Genomic DNA, 25,700 nt, shown 5'->3' with positions numbered 1-25,700 from the left:
GAACTCCTGATCTGAGGTGATCCACCTGCCGCAGCCTCCCAAAGTGCTGGAATTACGGGCATAAGCCTCTCTGCACAGCTATGTCATTACGTTGAAAATGGGCAGAATCATCTGGCAAAGATAATACATAGTACCATGAATTCCAGTCTTTTTATTTGGAGAAGTTTCAAACGTCAATGTTGAAAAAATAATGTAATGACCATCGTTTTCTTTTTTTTTCTTCTGATTCATTTGAAAGCTGCAGACATAATTTTACTTCATCCCTAGGTACCTCAGCATGCATCTCTTAGGAAGACATTGGCTGAGGGGTCTATGGGCTTTGAGTAGGGACTCCAGCCTAGGCCAGGATCTGGGGATCTGTGTTCACAGACCATGTCCTGCCCTCTTCTAGCACCCTGGCAGGCATAATGACCATTAAGAAGTAGATGCCAGCCAGGAACAGTGGCTCATGCCTTTATTCCCAGCACTTTGGAAGGCTGAGGCAGGTGGATCACCTGAGGTCAGGAGTTCGAGATCAGCCTGGCCAACATGGTGAAATCCTGTCTCTACTAAAAATCCAAAAATTAGCTGGGCATGGTGGTGGACACTTGTAATCTCAGCCACTTGGGAGGCTGAGGCAGGAGAATCGCTTGAACCTGGGAGGTGAAGGTTGCAGTGAGCCGAGATGATTCATGCCGTTGCACTCCAGCCTGGGCAACAAGAGGGAAACTGGGTCTCAAAAAAAAGAAAGTCGATGCCCAAACATAGAAGTTATGGAACAGTCAATTTGTTATTAAATTAGATGCAGTGTAGCTTTTCACCCAGGTTAGAACAAACTTGGATTTGTATTTCTCAGAAGAAAATTCTACAAATACATTTCACCCAGGTTAGAACAAACTTGGATTTGTATTTCTCAGAAGAAAATTCTACAAAAATATACACCATCTGAAAATGGTGTATAAATGTACATATATACATTTATACACCATTTTCAGATATAAGCACAATACCATTATCATACTTGAGAAATTCTAAATTGATACAGTAAGATTATCTAATTTGTTGTCCATATTCAGATTTCCTAGTTGCCTTTTTAACTTTTTTTCTTGATTCAAGATCCAATCAAGGATTGTTCATTGCATTTAGTTTAGGCTCTTTGAATCCAAGACATTTCTTAATTTTTTTTTTTTTTTGGTGACAGAGTCTCTCTGTGTCACCCAGGCTGGAGTGCAGGGGCACACTCTTGGCTCACTGCACCCTCCATCTCCCGGGTTCAGGTGTTCTCCTACCTCAGCCTCCTGAGAAGCCGGGAATACAGGCATGTGCCACCATGCCTGCCTAATTTTTGTATTTTTAGTAGAGACGGGGTTTCACCATGTTGGTCAGGCTGGTCTTGAATTCCTGAGCTTATGATCTGCCTGCCTCAGCCTCCCAAAGTGCTGGGATTACAGGCATGAGCCACCATACCCAGCCTAATTTTTTATTTTTTGTAGAGATGGGCTTTCAAGTTGCTGCCCAGCCTAGTTCAAACTCCAGGGTTTATGCTATTCTTCTACCTCAGCCTCCTGAAGTGCTGGGATTACAAATGTGAGCTACCACACTCAGCCTCCATTTGTTTTTTTGTGTGTTTGTTTCAGACAGGGTCTCCCTTTGTCACTCATGCTGGAGTGTAGTAGCACGAACATGGTTCACTGCTCAAAGTAGCTGGAATTGCAGGCATGTGCCACCATGTCTGGCTAATTTTTGTATTTTTTGTAGAGACAGGTTTTCACTATGTTGCTAAGGCTGGTCTTGAACTCTTGAGCTTAAGAGATCCACTCACCTCAGCCTCCCAAATTGTTGGGATTACAGGCGTGAGCCATTGTGCTTGGCCTCCATTCATTTTTTTTTTTTTTTTTTTTTTTGAGACGGAGTTTTGCTATTGTTACCCAGACTGGAGTGCAATGGCACGATCTCGGCTCACCGTAACCTCCACCTTCTGGGTTCAAGCAATTCTCCTGCCTCAGCCTCCCGAGTAGCTGGGACTACAGGCGTGCACCACCATGCCCAGCTAATTTTTCTATTTTTAGTAGAGAAGGGGTTTCATCTTGTTGACCAGGATGGTCTCAATCTCTTGACCTCATGATCCACCCGCCTTGGCCTCCCAAAGTGCTGGGATTATAGGCGTGAGCCACCGTGCCTGGCCTCGCCTCCATTCTTTTTTTTTTTTTAAATTGCATTTTAGGTTTTGGGGTACATGTGCAGAACATGCAAGATAGTTGCATAGGTACACACATGGCAGTGTGTTTTGCTGCCTTCCTCCCCTTCACCCACATTTGGCATTTCTCCCCAGGCTATCCCTCCCCAGCTTCCCCCCACGCTGTCCCTCCCCTATTCCCCCCAATAGACCCCAGTGTGTAGTACCCCCTTCCCTGTGTCCATGTGTACTCATTTTTCATCACCCGCCTATGAGTGAGAATATGCGGTATTTCATTTTCTGTTCTTGTGTCAGTTTGCTGAGAATGATGTTCTCCAGATTAATCCACGTCCCTACAAAGGACACGAACTCATCATTTTTGATTGCTGCATAATATTCCATGGTGTATATGTGCCACATTTTCCCAGTCCAGTCTATCATCGATGGGCATTTGGGTTGGTTCCAGGTCTTTGCTATTGTAAACAGTGCTGCAATGAACATTCGTGTGCATGTGTCCTTATAGTAGAACGATTTATAGTCCTTTGGATATATACCCAGTAATGGGATTGCTGGGTCAAATGGAATTTCTATTTCTAAGGCCTTGAGGAATCACCACACTGTCTTCCACAATGGTTGAACTAATTTACACTCCCACCAACAGTGTAAAACCATTCCTGTTTCTCCATATCCTCTCCAGCATCTGTTGTCTCCAGATTTTTTTAATGATCGCCATTCTAACTGGTGTGAGATGGTATCTCAATGTGGTTTTGATTTGCATCTCTCTAATGACCAGTGATGATGAGCATTTTTTCATATGTTTGTTGGCGCCTCCATTCATTTTTAAGTGATGAATTTCTTGCAGTTGAGATTCAAGTTGGTGTTAATAATTTGGTATTAATAATTTGCTGGCCTTAAGTTTTTATTTTTATAGTTTTTTATGGTAATGCTGTTTACTTTTATATAAGGAGTAGAACATTCATAAATCACTGATTTGTAATTTGTTTGAAAATGTATTTGTAGATATTAGGCTGGGTTCTGTGGCTCACGCCCAGCACTCTGGGAGGCTGAGGCGGGTGGATCACAAGATCAAGAGATCAAGACCATCCTGGCTAACATGTTGAAAACCCATCTCAACTAAAAATACAAAAATTAGCTGGGCATGGTGGTGCGTGCCTGTAGTCCCAGCTACTCAGAAGGCTGAGACAGGAGAATTGCTTGAACCCGGGATGGGGAGGTTGCAGTGAGCCAATATCTCGCAACTGTATTCCAGCCTGGTGACAGAGTGAGACTCTGTCTCAAAAAAAGAAAAGAAAATGTGTTTGTAGATTTTAAAGTCAAAATCAGGTAAATCAGAAAAAGAAGGAAACTAATCATAAGTGGAAAGTGAGGCATTTCGAATGAAGCTAGGCTTCTGATGGGCTTTTTTTGACTCCAGGATTTCTGTAGGAGCCTGGAGTCAGGCATATAAATTGTTGCTTGCTCTTTGTTTATTTCTCCAATCTTTTAGCTAAATACATCTCCTAAATGTGTTTTATTTTAATATGATGTGTCTGAGTGTTTGTTTTTTTAAATACAGACTAACAAAAAAACTTGAAGAAAGGAGAGAAGAGAAAAGAAAAGAAGAAGAACAGGTAAAGTTCATGCAGTTAGCATTGTTTTATCCTCTTGTTAACTGAGGTTATGATTGACTATTCCATTTAGTTTGGCAGGCCTAGGGTGACTTCCTAGTTATAGTTCAATGTTGATGCACTAAGAAGATAATTTCTGTCTGTTTCTCTAGTAGAGTCATAGTGTATACACATTTTTGTGTTCTTTTTGTAAATTGCTACAATAAATTAGACCATGCTTTTTCCCTCTGCAATGATTTTTTTACACCCAAGAATAAAGGGACTTGAGCTAAAATTGTTTGGCTGGAGGCAGAACAAAGTTTTAGTTTATTTTTGTGAGAAAGAAATGTGTAGATATTTTGCTAAAGTTTTCCTCTCCTGTTAAGCATTCTAGGACACCATTTCACTTTTCTAACCATGTGTTCCTAACTGTGTAGCATTTCTTTGGAATTCTAATATATAAAGGTTACCATTTCATTCAAGCCAAATAAATGACTGCCATGGTGTCCCTGAAGGGTAATATATTTAACCCCTGTGACTTAAGACCTGTAATTATGCTTGCCTTCAAATTACACTACGTTATTATCTTAACAGACCACTAGCAATGATTTATAGATTGATAGACATTTGACCATTAACCATGCTGTTGATAAACTCATCTAAACTTACATTTTATGAAGTTTTATTCTTTTAACTGCAGTTTTCCTTACATTCAAAATAATATCTGGGGCAGATTATCAAATTGTTTTTGGATCATAAAACTTTTTTTTTTTAATTCAGAGAGGGATTAAGAAAGAAATTGAGAGGAGAAAAACTGGAAAAGAAATGTTGGATTATAAAAGAAAACAAGAAGAAGAATTAACAAAAAGAATGTTAGAGGAAAGAAACAGAGAAAAGGCAGAAGACAGGGCAGCTCGAGAACGTATAAAACAGCAGATTGCATTGGTAAGTCTTAAGTCTCCAGACATTTGTGAAATCGTTTTTCTATGCACAGTGGCTTAGATTACTACCAGACTATGCACACAAAAATAGTAGATTTTAGTGATTCATAGACTATCAATCGTGAGCCTCCTTTTACTAGAAATTGTAAATGAATTAAAATAGGATTAAAATTGAGATTTTTTTTTTTTTTTTTTTTTTTTGGAGAGGAAGTTTTTCTCTAGTTGCCCAGGCTTGGGTGCAGTGCCATGCTCTCCATTCACCACAACCTCTGCCTCCCAGGTTCAAGCAATTCTCCTGCCTTAGCCTCCCAAGCATCTAGGATTACAGGCATGTACCACCAGGCCCGGCTAATTTTTTTGTATTTTTAGTAGAGACGGGGTTTCTCCATGTTGGTCAGGCTGGTCTTGAACTCCTGACCTCAGGTGATCCACCCACCTCGGCCTCCCAAAGTGCTGGGAATACAGGCGTGAGCAACCACGCCCAGCCAAGATGATTTTTTTTAAAGTGATTTTTCTTCATATTTTGTTAACTTGTGACTTTTATCATTAGCCAAAAGGCAGCTTTTAAAGATTTCCTAGAAAATAAGTTAAGTACCTACTAGTCTTTTCTATCACAGGCACACTTTGTTTCGCAGCATCCAGAGGATTTAGGCGTATCATAAAGCTTAGTTTGCAGCAATAGCTTTTAGAATTCAGCAGTTGCAATACATATGAAAACCATCCCACCACACATGGTGGCTCATGCCTGTAATCCCAGCACTTTGGGAGGCTGAGGCAGGTGGATCACTTGAGGTCAGGAGGCCAAGGCAGGTGGATTACTTGAGGTCGGGAGTTCAAGACCAGACTAGCCAATGTGGTGAAACCTTGTCTCTACTAAAAATACAAAAATTAGTTGGACGTGGTGGTGAGCACCGGTAATCCCAGCTACTTGGGAGGCTGAGGCAGGAGAATTGCTTGAACTGAGGTGGAGGTTGCAGTGAGCCGACATTATGCCATCACACTCCAGCCGCAACAAGAAGCAAAACTCTGTCCCTGAAAAATAAAAAAAGAAAACCATCTCTACCTTAATATTTTTTGTTCATTTGGTGAGTCAACGAATACTTGTTGAGCATTATTATGTGACAGACTTTGTTTCAGGCTTTGTAGATACAGTAGTGAGCAAATTCATGTCCTTGTTTCTTTAATAATAACTCTGGTCTCTGACAGTTGATAAAACTAAAAAATAACAGTTCCAGAATGATAAAGTTCACATATGGTGTTAAGAGAATTTCTGGCAGCAAGGCCTAGTGGCTCACAACTGTAATTCCAGAATTTTGGGAGGCCAAGATGGGAGGATTGCTTGAAGCCAGGAGTATAAGAGTAGCCTGGGCAACAAAGCAAGACCCCACCTCTACAAGAAAAGAAAAAAATTAGCTGGGCATGGTGGCATGCACCTGTAGTCCCAGCTACTCTGGAAGCTGAGGTAGGAGGATTGCTTGAGCCCAGGAGTTCAGAGGCTACAATGAGCGATGATTGTGCCACTGCACTCCAGCCTCAATGACAGAGCAAGACCCTGTCTCTTAATAATAAAAGAATTCCATGCATATTTCTGTTCGTTCCTTGTGTTTGGAACTGTATGAATTGACCATTCTGGCAGTAAAAATAATTGGTATTTAATGATGTTTTAAAGGACCGTGCCGAGAGAGCTGCTCGTTACGCAAAGACAAAGGAAGAAGTAGAGGCTGCCAAAGCTGCTGCCTTGCTAGCCAAACAGACAGAAATGGAAGTCAAGAGGGAATCTTATGCAAGAGAAAGAAGGTACTATATTTCATGCTGAAACATCTCTGTGCACTTAGAGGCTAAGGGGGGATGATTATAGGTTAGTTTTTAACATTGATGTATACTGTGGTTATAAGCGGTCAATTCCAGAGGAACATATTGATCAATCTGACAGCTCCCAGTGATATCTATCATTTAGTGTGGGTGTATACTATAACTACATACATAACTTTAAAAGAGGGCCTAAGAAATCTATTTTCCAAAGATAGAAATGATTTGTAACCAAAATGAATATAATATTTATCTCATATGTATTAGGATTCCTTAGTTGTCAGAATCCCCTATCAGATAGGATTAAGCAAAAGAGGAAATACATTGGCTCTGCAGTTCAGAAATCCAAGGGTGAATTTGGTTAGGCACAGTTGTATCCAGCAATCTAAAGGATATCATTAAAATTTCTCTCTCTCTCTTTAATCTCTTGGTTTCTTCTGTTTTAGCTTCATTCTCAGAGAAACTCTCCAAATGGTGTCAGGAGAGCCCAGTACCTCATGTCACTTTTAGGACCTTCAATTCACGATCCCAGATAGAAGAGATTTTCTCTCTTATACCTGTATCAGTCACTGAGAATTCCGATTGCCTCTGTTTGGGTCATGTGGCCACCTTCAGACCAGTCAGTGTCCCTTGTGTGGGACCTTTGGTTGGAGGAGGTAACATGCCCAACCTTGTGGTGAAGGAGGTGGGGGAAATGTTATTGATAATCATACCAGAATGAATGACACATAGCAGGGGTAAGGCAGTTTTTGTCTTTTGTTGAAGACAGAAGTTCACATTTCCAGTATACCTGCTAGTTGGACTGTAGTTAATTCTTTCTTCTCTTTGCCTTTTCATATTTCCATATTGGATAATTAACAAGTAGTAGTTTGTAATCAGAAAAATTAATTTTTAAAAACAATTTTCCAAAAATAATGAAGTAATAAATTTAACAAAAGTGTAAGATTTGTGTGCTAAAAATGACCAAAACATTGTTGAAAGATTTAAGAACTAAATACATGGAAAGATATCCTATGTTGATAGATCAGAATACTTAATATTGTTAAGATGATAATCCTCCCCAAACTGATCTATAGATTCAACATTCCTATCAAAATTCCAGCTGGCTTTTTTTCATAAATTGTAATCCTAAAATTCATATGGAAATGCAAGAAACACAATACTTGAAAAAAATCCAGAAAGTGAAGATGGATGACTCATCCTGATTTTCAGACTTACTACGATGTTAATACAGTGATGTATTGGTATAAGATGAACATTTGGATCAGTATAATAGAATGGAGTCTCTAGAAATAAACCCTTACATTTATGAACAGTTTATTTCTGTTCATAAATAGGGTACCAAGATTATTCAATGATAAAGAATCCTTTCAACAAAAGGTGCTTGGACAACCAGATATCTACATGCAAAATAATGCATTTGGACCCTTAACCTCACACCATGTACAAAATTAACTCAATGGATCATCTATCAAAAATTAAAACTGCATAAAATGTATGTTCTTAGAGGAAAAAAGAGGGGTAGTAATTTTTTGAACTAGGAGTAGCCAGTGGCTTCTTAGACTGACACTAAAAGCACAGGAACAAAATTTAAAAATCGATAAATTACACTTTATCAAAATTTGAAGCTTTTGTGCTTTGAAGGATATCATCAAGAAAGTGCAAAGAAGGTGGGTGTGTGATGGCTCATGCCTGTAATGTCAGCACTTTGAGAGGCTGAGGCAGGCAGATCACTTAAGGCCAGGAGTTCAAAACTAGGCTCGCCAACATGGCAAAACCCCATCCCTACTAAAAATACAAAGATTAGTCATGGTGTTGCACACCTGTAATCCCAGCTACTTGGGAGACTAAAGCATGAGAATCACTTGAACCAGGGAGGCAGAGGGTGCAGTGAGCTGACATCGTGCCACTGCACTCCAGCCTGGGTGACAGTGTGAGACTCTGTCTCAAAAAAAAAAAAAAAAGTTCTAAGAACAACCCATAGAATTGGAGAAAATATTTGCAAATCATATATTTGATAAGATGATAAGAGACTTGTCTGGAATATAAAAAGAACTTATGACTCAATAATAAAAAGACACCCAGGTCAAATATGTGGAAAGAATTTGAATAGATGTTTCTCCAAAGAAGATATACAAATGACCAGTAAGCACATGAAAAGATGTTCAACATCATTGGTCATTAGGGAAATAAAATCAAAACCACAGTGAGATACTATTTTACACCCACTAAGTATGCCTAAATGTAAAGAGAAAGTAGTAAGTGTTTGTGAGGATGTGGAGAATTTGGAACCTTTCTCTGTTACTGGTATGACTGAAAATGATGTAGTCACCCTGGAAAACAGTTTGCCAGTAACACAAAATGTTGAACATAGCATTATCATAGGACCCAGCAGTTCTACAGCAGCAGTTTATATCCAAGAGAATTGAAAACATCCACACAAAAACCTGTACATGAATACTCATAGCAGCATTAGTCAAATAGCTAAAATATGGTAATAACCCAAATGCCCAGCAACTGAAGAATGTGTAAACTGTATCTCATGTATTTTTCAGCAATAGGAATAACAGATATATGCAACAACTGGATGAACCTTGAAAATACAATTTCCATGAAAAAAGCAAGTTACAAAGGTCACACATTGTATGATTCCATTTTTTTTTTTTTTTTTTTTTTTGAGACGAAGTTTCGCTCTTGTTACCCAGGCTGGAGTGCAATGGCGCGATCTCGGCTCACTGCAACCTCTGCCTCCTGGGCTCAGGCAATTCTCCTGCCTCAGCCTCTTGAGTAGCTGGGATTACAGGTGCGCAGCACCATGCCCAGCTAATTTTTTGTATTTTTAGTAGAGATGGGGTTTCGCCATGTTGACCAGGGTGGTCTCGATCTCTTGACCTTGTAATCCACCCGCCTTGGCCTCCCAAAGTGCTGGGCTTACAGGCTTGAGCCACCGTGCCCGGCCGTATGATTCTATTATATGAAATGCCCAAAATAGACAAATCCAGAGAGACAGTAGGTTAGTGGTTGCCAGGGTGTGCAGGAGGGAAGGATGGGGTGTGGATGCTAATGGGGTTGGCGTTCCTTTTTGGCTTGATGGAAATGTTCTGGAATTAGGTAGTGGTGATGGTTGCAACAATTCTGAATATATTTGAAAACTACTTGAACCAGAGAGGTTTTTTGTTTGTTTGAGACGGAGTCTCGCTCTGTTGCCCAGGCTGGAGTATAGTGGCATATCTCGGCTCACTGCAACCTCCACTTCCTGGGTTCTCTGCCTCAGCTTCCCAAGTAGCTGGGATTACAGGCATACGCCACCACGCCCAGCTAATTTTTGTATGTTTTAGTAGAGATAGGATTTTGCCATGTTGGCCAGGCTGGTCTTGAACTCCTAACCTCAGGTGATCTGCCTGCCTAGGCCTCCCAAAGTGCGGGGATTATAGCCGTGAGCCACCGAGCCCAGCCTAAAAGGGTTAATTTTTTGATGTGAATCTCGGTAAAGCAGTTATTAACAAACAAAAAGATCTGATACGGTAGAAAATAACTGTTGTCATTGCACATTTCCACTTCCATTTTCTCTTTTAATGATACTGTTTGAGAATATGTAGAGGTGACGATTGTGACTTTAATGTTCGTTTTTCATAGCACTGTTGCAAGAATTCAATTCCGTCTTCCTGATGGTTCTTCCTTTACAAATCAGTTCCCTTCTGATGCTCCTCTAGAAGAGGCAAGGCAGTTTGCTGCACAGGTAAATTTATCTTTTGAGTTGTAGTAACAATAGATATATAGGTTACTAAATTGTAGGAAGGGAAAATTTCAAAGCATTAGTTGAATGTGAGTAAACTGTGACATCTCCAGGAGGGAGACACCCCTGAGATATTGTCGAAATTCTGTCATGTGTTAGGCCTATGGGAGTAACGTGCTTTGTGTGCAGGAAGTAGGAATTTGCTGATATTGTATAATAGGCCCTGAGAACTTTTTAAACGTTTTTTGAGACAGGATCTCACTCTATTTCCTAGGCTGGAGTGCAGAGGTGTGATCACAGCTCCCTGCAGCCTTGACCTCCTGGGCTCAAGTAACCCTCCCACCTCAGCCTCCCAAGTAGCTAGAACTTACAGGCATGCACTGCCACACCGGGCTAATTTGTATTTTGTAGAGACAGGGTTTCACCATGTAGCCAGGCTGGTCTTGAATAGCTGGGCTCAAGCAGTCCTCCCACTCAGCCTCGCAATGTGTTGGGATTACTGCTGTGAGCGACCTGGCCCAGCCACTGGGAACTTTTCTCACTGATTAGTAGACTCATTAGAGGAGGGACAAATAAGTCATTTCCCGAATGTCTAATGTAAGGGAGTTGTTCCACTCCCCTGAAATGGAAGCAGTTTTTCTCAGTCCTCTCTCCTTTTCCTGGAGATTGCTTACGGGCTGGTCACTTTCCTACGATCTACCTGTTGGCTAAGCAAAAAGAGGCAATAAACTTGATTTGACAATAGTACCTTCTTCAGGAATTTACTTCCAAAATGTGGCCTTATTCTAAATCTGAATGGAATATATGTTTTAAGATACAAGTAGTTTCCAGTTAGTTTTTATTTTCTGATTGATTGCTTATTCAAAATGGATTCTGAGCATCAGATGTCCTTTGGGTTCTAGGCTCATATGTATCAGTATTTTTCTAACAGGTATAACTTCAAGGTTACAATTAGGGAGTTGGGTGATGGGTTCAGATCTTTTCTCCCATTTAGTCTTCTTACAGGTTTCAAGAGAAGGACACCTTAAACGCTGTTCACCCTGTTGTACTGGTGAGCTAGGCTGGACAATATAAAAATTTATTTTAAAAACTGGTTCCCCCTAAGTTTTATAGTAGAACCAATCCCAAATAGGCTCTTTCATTCTTCTTTTGTCTTGGAGCCTCCCACGGTGTGTTGCCTGTCCTGAGTTTCACTGCTTTTGCCACAGGTAAATGGAGAAGGGACTACTTGGGAAAAAGAGATCTTTGCTTACATCTATTAAAATTCCACCTAAGTACAATTATCAAGTTTTCTATTTTTGTATGTCCTTACAACAGTGAGGGGTATGTGTGATCTACGGTTAAAAAAATTTACAAGAAAAAAATTAGTTTTCTCTAGGGAAAGATACACAAATGTCTAAGATTTTACAAGTGATTTTTGTATATGGAGGACTTAAAATTATGAGGGTGATTATGGTGCTGTCCAATATAGGTTCCTGGATATGAGATTGTGTGTATCACGTAGGTTGATTATAGACCATCTGTGCCTGAGACAAGGATGAGGCTACACTTCCTGAAGGTATATATGAGGGAAATACTGGTCTAGTCCAGATTCTTAATAGGGAGTACCTGTAATCCAAATGTGTGTTCATGAGACATTAATATAAATTTGCCAAAGGATAGTGAAAACCTAATGGTGAACTGCAACCATGCTTCATGGAGATACACAATTGTCCATTTTTACTTAATTTATTTATATGGTTTTACAAACTACATTTTACTATTTAGTGGTCATCTTTGAGTTGTAAAAGCTCTTAAAAACTCTTTGGGTTTGATAGCTTTTAAGCTGCTCAGGGGCTCGAAGCACAATTTTTTGCCTTTTTTTGAGTTTACATGTAATGAATTTTAAACTTGAGGGAATTTTAAAGCAGTCATTTTGGATTCATCTGAGTAATGTTTTAAAGGCACCCTTGTAAGTTTTTAAAACTTGTGTTACAGACTGTTGGCAACACTTACGGTAATTTTTCGTTAGCAACCATGTTTCCCAGGAGGGAATTTACCAAAGAAGATTACAAAAAGAAGTTACTGGATTTGGAACTCACCCCAAGTGCTTCGGTGGTACTGTTGCCAGTATGTATATACAGATGCTTTTTTTCTGTTCTTACAGTTTTCTGCCTATTGTACTCTTCGTTTCTTATAATTAGGGGAAAGGAAGTACAGAGGTATACTGTGGGTAATTAAGATTCAAGTTATCCAGTAATTAGATGAATTTATAATTCCATTATCCTGTGCTTTATTTGCGTTGTTGATATTGCTTGGGAGACATGAAATAGTTTAATTTTCAACTTTTTCCTTCACATATTTTTGTATACAAAAAATGAACAATAGGAGAAGACAATAAGAAATGCAGGCTGGGCACGGTGGCTCACGCCTATAATCCCAGCACTTTGGGAGGCTGAGGCGGGTGGATCACTAGGTCAAGAGATCGAGACCAACCTGGTCAACAAGGTGAAACCCCGTCTCTACTAAAAATACAAAAATTAGCTGGGCATGGTGGTGCACACCTGTAGTCCCAGCTACTCGGGAGGCTGAGGTGGAAGAATTGCTTGAACCCAGGAGGCGGAGGTTGCGGTGAGCCAAGATCGTGCCATTGCACTCCAGTCTGGGTAACAAGAGCGAAACTCTGTCTCAAAAAAAAAAAAAAAAAAAAAAAAAAAAAAATGCAGATTATCTGCCTAATCCACACACTTAGTGTCTTTTATTTATATACAGCTCTACTGTTTACCAAGTTTAAAAATATATATTATTTTAACATGAAAATAACATGAATATTCAAACAGATTATCCCATTTAATCTGCACAACAATATTTTAATCTCTGGTGAAGAAAAGGTAAATGACTATGGCTAAGGTATCACTTTAAGTGCCAGAACTGGGGTGAAAGCCTGGGTCTTACGTGTCCTGGCTAACAGTTTTCCTTGCTCTATACTAGATGTGCCCTCCACCCCAAAACAGTTAGTTCTCCAATAATCAGGATTTCATCGTATTTACTGAGGTTTAAATCTTTTTTTTAATCAGCAAGAAAGACTTTTCTTATAAATTTAAAATTCCTAAAAATACTTGGCTTATTTCACTGGGAACTACTTTCTAGTTTGTATATTATAATTTCTCTTAAACAGAGCTCCAAATACTGTAATATATACAATTATATATACAATTATAATACTGTTTAATTTCTCTTTGAAAACTTCTGCTAGTCCCCATAAGTTCATATATACCTGAAAAACATCAAAAGATAGTCATTTTACCCTCTTGAAGTAAACTAAAATCAGTAGGACCTCCTTTTCCAGATAAAAGTTCCATCTAGAACCTTGAGTGTGATGTGATTATGCTGATGTAGTCTTTATCTAGATTTGTTTATTTCTTAATTTCTAGGCAGGAAGACCAACTGCATCCATTGTACACTCTTCCAGCAGAGACATTTGGACCTTGTTGGGAACAGTACTTTATCCATTCCTTGCCATCTGGAGACTGATTAGCAATTTCTTGTTTAGTAATCCACCTCCCGCACAGACCTCAGTGAGAGTAACATCGTCAGAACCCCCAAACGCTGCATCATCTAGCAAATCAGAAAAAAGGTATCTTTGTATGTTTTCTCCATTTATAAGTTAATGAGTTACATGAGTATGGTGATTGGGGTGCTTTGTCCTTTATCTTATTTCATAACTGTTAGGCAGGAAGACCAGTTATCTACTAAGTACATTACTCTAGTGAGCACACAGGGAAACTCAAACGAGGCTGAATCTTACAGCTTTTACTGAGCAATGGGTGGGAGCATTCAATCCTAAGATAGCTTGTTGTGTGGATTTTAAAAACTTTTCTCAGGCTGGGTGTGGTACCTCATACATGTAATCCCAGCTTGTTGGGAAGCTGAGGCACAAGGATCGCTTGAGGCCAGGAGTTTGAGACCAGCCTGGGCAACATAGTGAGGCTCCATCTCTACAAAGAAAATTTTAAATTAGCTGTGTGTGATGGTGTGTGCCTGTAGTTTCAGCTGCTTGGGAAGCTAGGGCAGGAGGATTGTGTGAGCCCTGGAATGGAGTTTTGAGGCTGTGGTGAATAGTGATCATGCCACTGCATTCTACCCTGGACAACAAAGGGGAGACCCTGTCTGAACTTTTTAAGTAACAGAAAGGTCTTAGATTGGAGCAAAGGATGGAATAAAATGTATGTCTAACAGGGTGAAGCTTTGCCTTTCACTATTTTTCCTTTTTCTTTCCCTTCTAGGGTTATAAGTCTGTTGGCTTAAATTTTATCCTTATTTCTTTGTATTTTCAGATGAGAAAGTCCTCTTTGTTCCTAATTGTTTATAAATAAGTCATTATTAAAGATTTTGTGAGGATTAAAAATTGACCCTTTCTGTCAAGCTGACTGGAGCTTTGGAGTCTCCAGGGTGCTAAATTATAAATGTTCTAGTAGCTATATCAGCTTGCATAAATAACCAAGGAAAGATGAGTTGGCAAATGGTCACACTCCTCTAAAGCTTAGTAAGTCACTAAGAAACAATGGAAATGGAAAATATGATTTGGCTGGCTTGACTTAGAGATCAGATGAAGCTAAACTTACCAAAGACTAATAAATAATAAAGTCTAGTACTGCATTTGATATAATGGTCTCCTGTGGACTTTACTTTCCTTTAGATGGCATTAAAAGTAAAACTTAGTTGCCTATACTGATGGAAGTTTGAAGGAAACAGCTCTGTATTACTATTGTTTTTATTTTATGTCATCTTTCCTTTCCTCCCTTCTTTGTCGTATCAGGGAACCAGTGAGAAAAAGAGTGCTGGAAAAACGTGGAGATGACTTTAAAAAGGAGGGGAAAATATATAGATTAAGGACTCAAGATGATGGTGAAGATGAAAACAACACTTGGAATGGAAATTCTACTCAACAGATGTAGTGTGACAAGTATAATATGTCCAATAATCTTTGTTTCTCTTATGATTTAATTCAACTAAAATTCTACTGGAGAAGTGGACTGCTTTATGTTTTCCAACTAGTCTATGAAGTGTCTTATTCCTGCTTAGTGGGTGTGGGTTGAAGGTGTTTAGCTCAGAGAAGTAAAGAAAGGAAATAACTCTCAGCTAGGTCCTTGCATATATGGTAACCACTGCTAGAAGCCTAAAAGAATCAAAAGATCTGCCACAGCCTGCCTCCATCGCCTTCTTATTCAGTATTTCATATGCCCATTAGCCCTTTGCTTCAGATGACATGTTTTGTTTAGAGCTACTCTGCTCAAAGACTCTTAAGCCCAAAGTAACTGGTATGTCACTGCGTAACTTGACTCTGTGTCAGAGCATTTTAACTAGCCAATCAGATGAGAATTTATGTTTAACTTCTCTTTTTGCTCATCAGCTGCAAGCAAAATCTTGTAGTTTTTAAACACTGAATAAAAAAAACTTTCCCCAAAATCGGAATGATTTTTGCTTTGAATTTTGTTATCCTAGCATCTTTTTGTTGCACAGGGCTCTGTTGATGTCCTTTGTCTGATTTTTCCCCCCCAGCATTGCCCTGGAGATGTCTCAGGAAAGTAGCTGGTTACATTACCCTAAATATCACTGAAGAAAGAAATTTCCTGAGTCACTGAGACATTACTTTGTTGCATAAAGTTACTGTTAAGTTCTTTGTTCTCATCAGATGCAAAACAGCTGCTAGTCTGCAACCTAGTTTTCTCTGTCACTTTTATACTGAAGTTTTGTCCTCAGTAATCACACAAGGAACTAGAGTACCTATAGGACAAGAAGTATAGAATAAAAGACATGTCTTTAGTCATTTGGTTTTTCTTAAACATTTGCGTTTCTTTATGTGACTTACATGTTACTTTTTCCATATGTTTTTGTTAGTGGAGACCACTAAGCTAATAATGTTTGAAAATAATTCCTGTTTTAGATTGGAAGATAGCACTCTTGAGTGAACGTATGGAAAGACTGTGACTTTATTTTGTAATGGGAGGAAGAAATTTTCTTAGAGCAAACTTTCTGTGTTTTACTCGTGAAATAACAGTGACTTTTTAAAATGGTGAGTGTTGGCATGGAAACAGTGACACAGGCTATGCTGTTGGTAGGAGTGAAACCAGTATAATCCTTCTGAAAAACATTTATCAGAAACTTAAAATATTTCATACTCTTTTAATCTAGTAGCTTTTTCTAAATCATAAAATGCAGACATACTCATTAAGTGTTATTTTACTAAAGAACTGGAAATCAATTAAATGCCTTCTGTAGAAGTAATTTTTGAGGAGGAGAAATGGTACAATACTAATTAACAACTCGGTTTAACATGTTTACTGAGCATCTGTTTGTTAAGTGTTGGGGGAAAAGAAGCAGGATCCAGAGCTGTAGGTACAGTGTGATCTCAGCTTTGCAAACACATTTTCTACATAGATAGTACTAGGTATTTATATATATATATATATATATATATATATATATAAAGAAAACACACCAAAACATTAATAATGGTAAGATTGGTTTATGTGAGTTTAGTAGTATTTTTGGCACCCTTATATATGTTTTCCTAATTTTCTGCAGTGATATTGCCATAACTTAAAAACTGAGTTTGAAAAAAAAATCTCCAGCAAGCGTCCCATTTAAATAAAGGTTTGTCATCTTTAAAAATATAGCAATATGTGATTTAAAAAAACTGTCTCATAGATGTGACCCTACTATTAATTATTAGAAATACATTTGAAAAAACATCGAGTACCTCAAGTCAGTTTGCCTTGAAAAATATCAAATCTAACTCTTAGATAAATGTACATAAAAGAATGCTTCGTAATTTTGGAGTAGGAGGATCCCTCCTCAGTTTTGTATTTTAAAAAAGTACGTGGTAAAAAAATAATTCACAACAGTGTATAAGGCTGTAAAATGAGAATTCTCCCTCTTCACCTCTTACCCCAGTACTATTCTCCAGAGGTAATCTATCTATTAACAATTTCTTTTATGTAATTTTCAGAAAATTTGTATGCATATATAAGCAAATATGAATCTTTATTTTTTAAATAAATGGGATCATATTATATATTCTACCCTGCATCTTGCTTTTTTGCTTAAATAGTCTTGAGATCTTTTCCTATTGGCACAGAGCTACCTCATTCTTAATGGCTGCATAGCATTCTGCTTGATGAATGTACCCCACTCAGCTTACTGTTCATGCTCTGGTGGCATTCAGTGGTTATTACACATTTTTTGTTTTTCTGTTACAAACATTGCTACCATAAGCAACCTTGGGTGGGAAGTAGAGTCTTACTGTGAAAACATACCCGTAGAATATGTTTGTTTAACTTGCTAACTGAAAGAGTGCTTGCAGTTTGGATTATGAAAGATGCTGTTGCATTGCCCCTTCTACAAGCTGTGTGAATTTGAACCCCCACCAACAGTCATGAGAATGTCCATTTTCCCATACCCTTGCCAACACTATATTATCATACTTTATCTTTAAAATGATAGATGGAAAATGGTATGCATCTTGTATGCATGGCATTTATTATGAAGTGAGCAACTTAATGTGATTGATCAGTTTGACTTACTTATTTTGAGAACTCTAGTGTAGTCCTTGCCAATTTATTTTGTTTTCATATTTTTCTTACTGATTTATAAGACACACATGTTAAGAAAGCCATTTGCGGGGTGCACCACGATAGCTGGGAGAAGACAACACCGGAATGCAGCTTCCAGCAAATGAGAGGCAGAGGGCTAGAGTACTTTATGATTCCAAATGAGGTGCTGGGTTCGTTTTGGTGGGACTGACAGGGCACTGAAAATAGGCCTAGGGAAGGACCTGCAGGGTGAGAGCCACCCAGAGGAGTAAATCTAGACGGGGGACAGGGTGGCGCGTTCCCCACCTGAAATATGCAGCAGGCTGGGAGGGTCTGGGAACTTAACACCTCCCCACCCCCCACCCCAGCCATGCTCTGATTCGGATCCTGTGCTTACCTCATCACTCCCGCAATTCACAGTCAACAAAGAGCCCGGCGCTGTGGATAGTCGATGGAAATCTGAGTGGCATCTACTACTGGGCAAGCTGTCGCAGGGACCTGGGCGGAAGTTTGGACTAACACCAACGGGATGGATCCAGCGGGATGGACTGTCCCACAGAGGGAGGCAGAGTTGAAAGCAGGGAAACAGACCATAACGCCTGGCAGGCTCCACCTCCACAGAATTGAAACTGAAGCCCTCACTAGAGAGCTTAGCAGCAAATACACCAGGTTTGACCCCAATCAGGAAGATGGAGCTCTGGGAGAGACGCCATAGGGAAGACGGGGCCAATCTCACCTGCAAACAAACTCCAGAGAAGGACCACCCACCCAACAACCTGACTAAACCCGAGAGAGCCCAGCAACACCCTCTACAGGCTAAAAAATATATGGCTCCAACCTCAACCAAAAAAAAAGTCCACTGAGACTCCACCTGGAAACAGCAACTTCAAAGATCATACATAGATAAATCCACAAAGATGGGGAAAAAAACAGCACAAAAAGGATGAAACCATCAAAGAACAGAACGCTTCTCCTACTCCCAGGCACCACAACTCCTCACCATCAAGGCAACAAAAAAAGACAAGAGAATGAATTTGACGAATTGACAGAAGCAGGCTTCAGAAGGTGGGTAATAACAAACTTCTCTGAGTTAAAAGACCATGTTCTAACCCAATGCAAAGAAACAGAACCTTGAAAAAAGTTTAGACGAAATGCTAACTAGAATAACCAGCTTAGAGAAGAACATAAACAACTTGATGGAGCTGAAAACACAGCAAGAGAACTTTGCAAGGCATACACAGGTTTCAACAGCCAAATCAATCAAGCAGAAGAAAGGATATCAGAGATAGAAGATCAAATCAATGAAATAAAATGAGAAGGCAAGATTTCAGAAAAACGAGTGAAAAAAATGAACAAAGCCTCCAGGAACTATGGGATTATGTGAAAAGACCTAATCTGTGCTTGATCGGCATACCTGAATGTGACAGGGAGAATGAATCAAAGTTGCAAAACACTCTTCAAGATATTATCCAAGAGAACTTTCCCAACCTAACAAGGCAGGCCAACATTCAAATCCAGGAAATACGGATAATACCACAAAGATATTCCTCAAGAAGAGCAACTCCAAGGCACATAATTGTCAGATTCACCAGGGTTGAAATGAAGGAAAAAATCCTAAGGGCAGTCAGAGAGAAAGGTAGAGTCACCCACAAAGGAAAGACCATCAGACTCACAGCAGATCTCTCAGCAGAAACCTTGGAAGCTAGAAGGGAGATGGGGCCAATATTCAACATTCTTAAAGAAAAGAACTTTCAACCCAAAATTTCATATCCGGCCAAACTAAGTTTCATAAGTGAAGGAAAAGTAAAATCCTTTACAGACAAGCAATTGCTGAGAGATTTCGTCGCCACAAGACCTGCCTTAAAGAGCTTCTGAGGGAAGTACTAAACGGAACGGAACAACCTGTCCTAGCCACTGCAAAAATGTACCCAATGGTAAAGAACAAAACAATGAAGAAGCCACATCAACTAACGGGCAAAACAACCAGCCAGTAACAAAATGGCAGGATCAGATTTAAACATAACAATACTAATGTTGAATGTAAATGGCCTAAATGCCCCAATCGAAAGACACAGACTGGCAAACTGGATAAAATGTCAAGAGCCATCGGTGTGCTGTATTCAGAAGACCCATCTCACATGCAAAGACTCACAGAGACTCAAAATAAAGGGATGGAAGAAGTTTTACCAAGCCAATAGAGAGCAAAAAAAAACAAAAAAAAGCAGGGGTAGCAATCCTAGCCTCTGATAAAACGGACTTTAAACCAACAAAGATCAAAAGAGACAAACAAGGGGCATTACATAATGGTAAAAGGATCAATACAACAAGGAGAGCTAACTATCCTAAATATATATGCACCCAATGCAGGAGCCCCCAGATACATAAAGCAAGTTCTTAACCTACAAAGAGACTTAGACTCCCACACAGTAATAGTGGGAGACTTTAACACTCCACTGAACAGCACTGGACAGATCAACGAGACAGAAAGTCAACAAGGATATCCAGGACTTGAACGCAGATTTGGACCAAGCGGACCTAATAGACATTTACAGGACACTCTACCCCAAATCCACAGAATATACACTCTTCTCAGCACCACACTGCACCTAGTCCAAAATTGATCACATAATTGGAAGTAAATCACTCCTCAGCAAATGCAAAAGAACAGCAATCATAACAAACAGCGTCTCAGACCACAGTGCAATCAAATTAGAACTCAGGATTAAGAAAAGCACTCAAAACTGCATAATCACATGAAAACTGAACAACTTGGTCCTGAATGAAGAATGAATAAACAATGAAATAAAGGCAGAAATAAAACTGTTCTTCAAAACCAACAAGAATGAAGACACAACGTACCAGATCCTATGGGACACATGTAAAGCAGTGTCGAGGGAAATTTACAGCAATAAATGCCCACATGAGAAACAAAGAAAGATCTAAAATTGACACCCTATGGTCAAAATTGAAAGAGCTAGAGGAGCAAGATTTAAAAATACTCAAAAGCAAGCAGAAGACAAGAAATAACTAAGATCAGAGCAGAACTGAAAGAGACAGAGACACAAAAACCCTTCAAAAAAAATCAATAAATCCAGGAGCTGGTTTTTAGAAAAGATCAACAAAATAGACAGACCGCTAGCTACACTAATAAGAAAAGAGAAGAATCAAATAGATGCAATAAAAAACGATAAAGGGGAGATCACCACCGATTGCTCGGAAATACAAACTACCATCAGAGATTACTACAAACAACTCTATGCACATAAACCAGTAAATCTGGAAGAAATGGATAAATTCCTGGACAAGTGCACACTCCCAAGACTAAGCCAAAAAGAAGTTGAAACCCTGAATAGACCAATTACAAGGTCTGAAGTCGTGGCAGCAATTAATAGCCTACCAACCAAAAAAAGACCAGGTCCAGACGGGTTCACAGCCGAAATCTACCAGACATTCCCTAACTCTTTAAGATCAACATCATCCTGATACCAAAATCTGGCAGAGACACAACTAAAAAAGAAAACTACAGGCTAATATCCATGATCAACATTGATGCAAAAATCTTCAATAAAATACTGGCAAACTGAATCCAACGGCACATCAAAAAGCTTATCCATCACGTTTAAGTGGGCTTCATCCCGGGGATGCAAGGCTGGTTCAACATACACAAATCTGTAAATGTAATTCAACACATAAACAGAACCAAAGACAAAAACCACAATTATCTCAATAGATGCAGAGAAGGCCTTTGACAAAATTCAACAGACCTTTATGCTAAAAACTCCCAATAAACTAAGTATTGATGGAATGTATCTCAAAACCATAAAAGCTATTTACGAGAAACCCACAGCCAATATCACACTGAATGGGCAAAAACTAGAAGCATTCCCTTTGAAAACTGGTACTAGAGAAGGATGCCCTCTCTTACCACTCCTGTTCCATATAGTATTGGAAGTTCTAGCCAGAGCAATTAGGCAAGAAAAAGAAACCAAGGGCATTCAAGTAGGAAAAGAAGAATTCAAATTGTCCCTATTTATAGACAACATGATCGTATATTTAGAAGACCCCATTTGTCTCAGCCCAAAACCTCAAGCTGATAAGCAACTTCGGCAAAGTCTCAGGATACAAAATCAATGTGTAGAAATCACAAGCATTCCTAAACACCAACGACAGACAAATAGCCAAATCATCAGCGAACTCCCATTTACAATTGCTACAAGGAGATAAAACACCTAGGAATACAACTAACAAAGGAGGTAAAAGATCTCTTTAAGGAGAACTACAAACCACTGATCAAGGACATAAGAGAGGACACAAACAGATGGAAAAACATTTCATGCTCATGGTTAGGAAGAATCAATATTGTAAAAATGGCCATACTGCCCAAAGTAATTTACAGATTCAACGCTATCCCCATCAAGCTACCATTGACCTTCTTCACAGAACTGCAGAAAACCACTTTAAACTTCATATGGAACCAAAAGAGAGTCGGCATACCCAAAACAATCCTAAGCAAAAAGAACTAAGCTGGAGGCATCACGCTACCTGACTTCAATCTATACTACATGGCAACAGTAATCAAAACAGCATGGTATTGGTACCAAAACAGATTCAGACCAATGGAACAGAACAGAGGCCTCAGAAGCAATGCCACACATCTACAACCATCTGATTTTGACAAATTGGACAAAAACTTGCAATGTGGAAAGGGTTCCCTGTTTAATAAATGGTGTTGGGAAAAATGGCTAGTCATATGCAGGGAGTTGAAACTGGACCCCTTCCTTACGCCTTATACAAAAATTAACTCCAGATGGATAAAGATTTAAACATAAGAAATAACACCACAAAAACCCTAGAAGAAAACCTAGGCAACACTATTCAGGACACAGGCACAGGCAAGGACTTCATGACTAAAACACCAAAAGCCAATGGCAACAAAAACCAAAATAGACAAATGTGATCTAATTCAACTTCAGAGCTTCTGCACAGCAAAAGAAACAAGCATTAAACTGACAACCAACAGAATGGGACAAAATTTTACAATCTACCCATCATACAAAGGGCTAATATCCAGAATCTACAAAGAACTAAAGCAGATTTACAAGAAAAAAACAAACCCACTCAAAAGTGGGCAAAGGATATGAACAGACACTTTTCAAAAGACATATGAGGCCAACAAACATATGAAAAAATGCTCATCATCATTGGTCATTAGAGCAATGCAAATCAAAACCACATTGAGATATCATCTCATGCCAGTTAGAATGGTGATCATTAAAAAATCTGGAGACGAAATTCTGGAGAGGCTGTGGAGAAATAGGGAACACTTTTACACTGTTGGTGGGAGTGTAAATTAGTTCAACCATTATGGAAGACGGTGTGGCAATTCCTCAAGGATCTAGAAATAGAAATTCCATTTGACCCAGTAATCCCATTACTGGGTATATATCCAACAGATTATAAATCATTCTATTATGAAGACACATACCCAGGTATGTTCACTGCGATGCTGTTTATGATAGCAAACACCTGGAACCAATTGAAATTTCCATCGTCAATAGACTGGACAAAAAAAATGTGGCACATATATACCGTGGAATACTATGCAGCCATAAAAAATGACGAGTTTGTGTCCTTTGTAGAGACATGGATGAATCTGGAAACCATCATTCTCAGCAAACTAACCCAAGAGCAGAAAACCAAACACTACATGTTTTCACTCATAGGTGGGTGAAGAACAATGCACTTGGGCCCAGGGAAGGGAACAACACTCACTGGGCTAGGTGAGGGGGTGGAGGGGAGGGGAGGGAGGGACAGTGCAGGGTGGGGTGATCATGGAGAGGGATGACACCAGGAGAAATGCCTGATGTAGGCGATGGGGGTCGGGAGGGGGATGGAAACAGCAAACCACCATGGCATGTATGTATCTATGCAACAATCCTGCAGGATGCAACACATGCACATGTACCCCAGAGCCCAAATACAATTTTTAAAAAAGCCATTTGCTGGCATATGTGGTAAATATTTTCTCGCTGTCTTTTGATAAGTATATTTGGTAATTTTTGGCCACAGTATTATCTGTGTTTTCCTTTATGACCTTCAGGTCTTAAGTCTTGCTTATAAATACCTTTCCCACTTCAAAAATTAATTTTTTTTTGTATCCTAGGATTCTTACAGTTTCCTTTTTTGTGTGTTTAAATCTGGTGTCCTAGGAAAAAACCTGGCTCCTTCCCATGCCTGTGGCTAACATCATCAGGAACCTGTTTCCTCACTGCCGTCACAGGCCCTCTGCCCCTGAGTAGGCGTGCTGCCTGCAGGGCAGGTGTCTGTTCCTTGTGCAGTTGCTTCTGTGTCTAGGCTCCCTCTTCCTTTATTGATCTATTTGCCTCTGCCACCAAACTACTTTAAGCTGGCTTTATACTGTGTGTTAATATTTATCCTATTATATTTAATATAAACCCCCAGATTTATCCTGGCTCTTCCTACAAGTTTATTTCATATATGCAACTTAGTATTATTTTGTTAGTGTCTTCCCAAAAAAGTGATGTTGAATTTTGAGATTATTTAGGTATAATTGGCACCTTATGACACTGAGAGTTTCTACCCCAAGGAATGTCTTTAATATTAATTTTAGAACCACTCTACCCTCATCTGACAAATTTTTCCAGTCGACTAATGGAGAAAAATGCCACAAGTTCCTGACTGCCAGGTTGGGACTCATGGCATTGGAACGTTTTCATAGATGTAACAATACAACAAAAGGAATGTTTACAAGAAGCAAATTTCAAGTATGATCATCCTTTTATGAGCAGCCCCAAATTACTCGTTTTTACAAAACATTTTCTCAGCTGTCTAGAAATAATATATGGGCCAATCAAGTGTTTAGGTGTTTCACACTGAGATTGTCTCATAGCACATTTAAGGGGATTATAAAGACTATATCTCTCTCTGCTCCCACCACTGCCCTGGAAATGCTGAAATGGGTGAACACATGAAAGGAACATTTGTGCTTTTCATTGCTGTCTCCAATATGCTTGCCAAAGACAATGAGACATGGTCCTTGGCCTTAAGAAGGTGACAGAAATATTCAATTCAGTATAGAAACTGGATGGTCAAGTTGTAATAGGGGATATTTACAAGCAAATCAGACAAAGAAGAATCCGGCTGGGGATTCAGGGAAGCCATTCAGAGGAGAAAGTACATTATTTCAGCTGAGAGTTAAAGGCATTTTCAGAAGAAAGGGCATGCTAGATGGAAAGACTCGCATTTGGAAAGACAAAGGAATATGGATAGTTGACCTATGTGCAGTTCACAGCTACCACAAATTGGGAAAGGAGGAAGGAAACAGGCTAAATGAAACAAGATCATATGTGAGAGTTGGGGATGGTAATAAAAAGTGGCAGTGGGGGTGTTTGGAGGTGGAGAAAGGCCACCTCTTTCAGCATGTTGTGGTATTTGACCCAAGGAATATAATGTCAACAGAAAGACTTGTTCTGGTAGGAAAGCTTAATCGGAGCCCCAGATGGCTTGTGTGACTTCATAACTTCTGTTGTACCTATTTTCTCAAGGAAAAGCAATCATAGGAGAGAGAACAGAGTCTGCTATTTTTATTTTCTGGAAAACACAAGATGTGAAGCTAGGGAGAGCTTGCAGAAGGGCAGGAGATGATATCGCAATCTATGCAATGGAGTTGATTTCTTCTTACAGAAAGGATTTTTACAGTTTTTACTCCCAATTTCACCCTTTACAACTCTGAAACTTAAAACAGCCCTGTTAAATTCAATTAAGTGGTTCACAGACCCACTAGACTAGTATCTGCACATTTCTGCAAGAGCCACTTGCTCCTCAAATGCCCAAATGAACTCTGATACTGGAGCAAGA

At 39.3% G+C, this 25,700-nt stretch overlaps 1 protein-coding gene across 1 annotated transcript in view; it reads left to right on the top strand.

Annotated features, from left to right (window-relative positions):
• The window catches only part of UBXN4 (UBX domain protein 4), a 47,174-nt gene extending 31,478 nt beyond the window's left edge, over positions 1-15,696 (top strand). The window contains exons 7-13 of the mRNA XM_002749480.7: positions 3,732-3,786; positions 4,543-4,707; positions 6,373-6,500; positions 10,149-10,251; positions 12,226-12,357; positions 13,662-13,864; positions 15,047-15,696. Coding sequence (XP_002749526.2) covers positions 3,732-3,786; positions 4,543-4,707; positions 6,373-6,500; positions 10,149-10,251; positions 12,226-12,357; positions 13,662-13,864; positions 15,047-15,185 — 925 coding nt within the window. The 3' untranslated portion in view covers positions 15,186-15,696. The remainder of the gene's footprint in view (positions 1-3,731; positions 3,787-4,542; positions 4,708-6,372; positions 6,501-10,148; positions 10,252-12,225; positions 12,358-13,661; positions 13,865-15,046) is intronic.
• Positions 15,697-25,700: the final 10,004 nt, after the last annotated feature.

Source organism: Callithrix jacchus, chromosome 6, assembly GCF_049354715.1.
Source record: "Callithrix jacchus isolate 240 chromosome 6, calJac240_pri, whole genome shotgun sequence".
In the NCBI taxonomy this organism is placed as follows: domain Eukaryota; kingdom Metazoa; phylum Chordata; class Mammalia; order Primates; family Cebidae; genus Callithrix; species Callithrix jacchus.
This window is presented reverse-complemented; position numbering and strand designations above follow the sequence as displayed.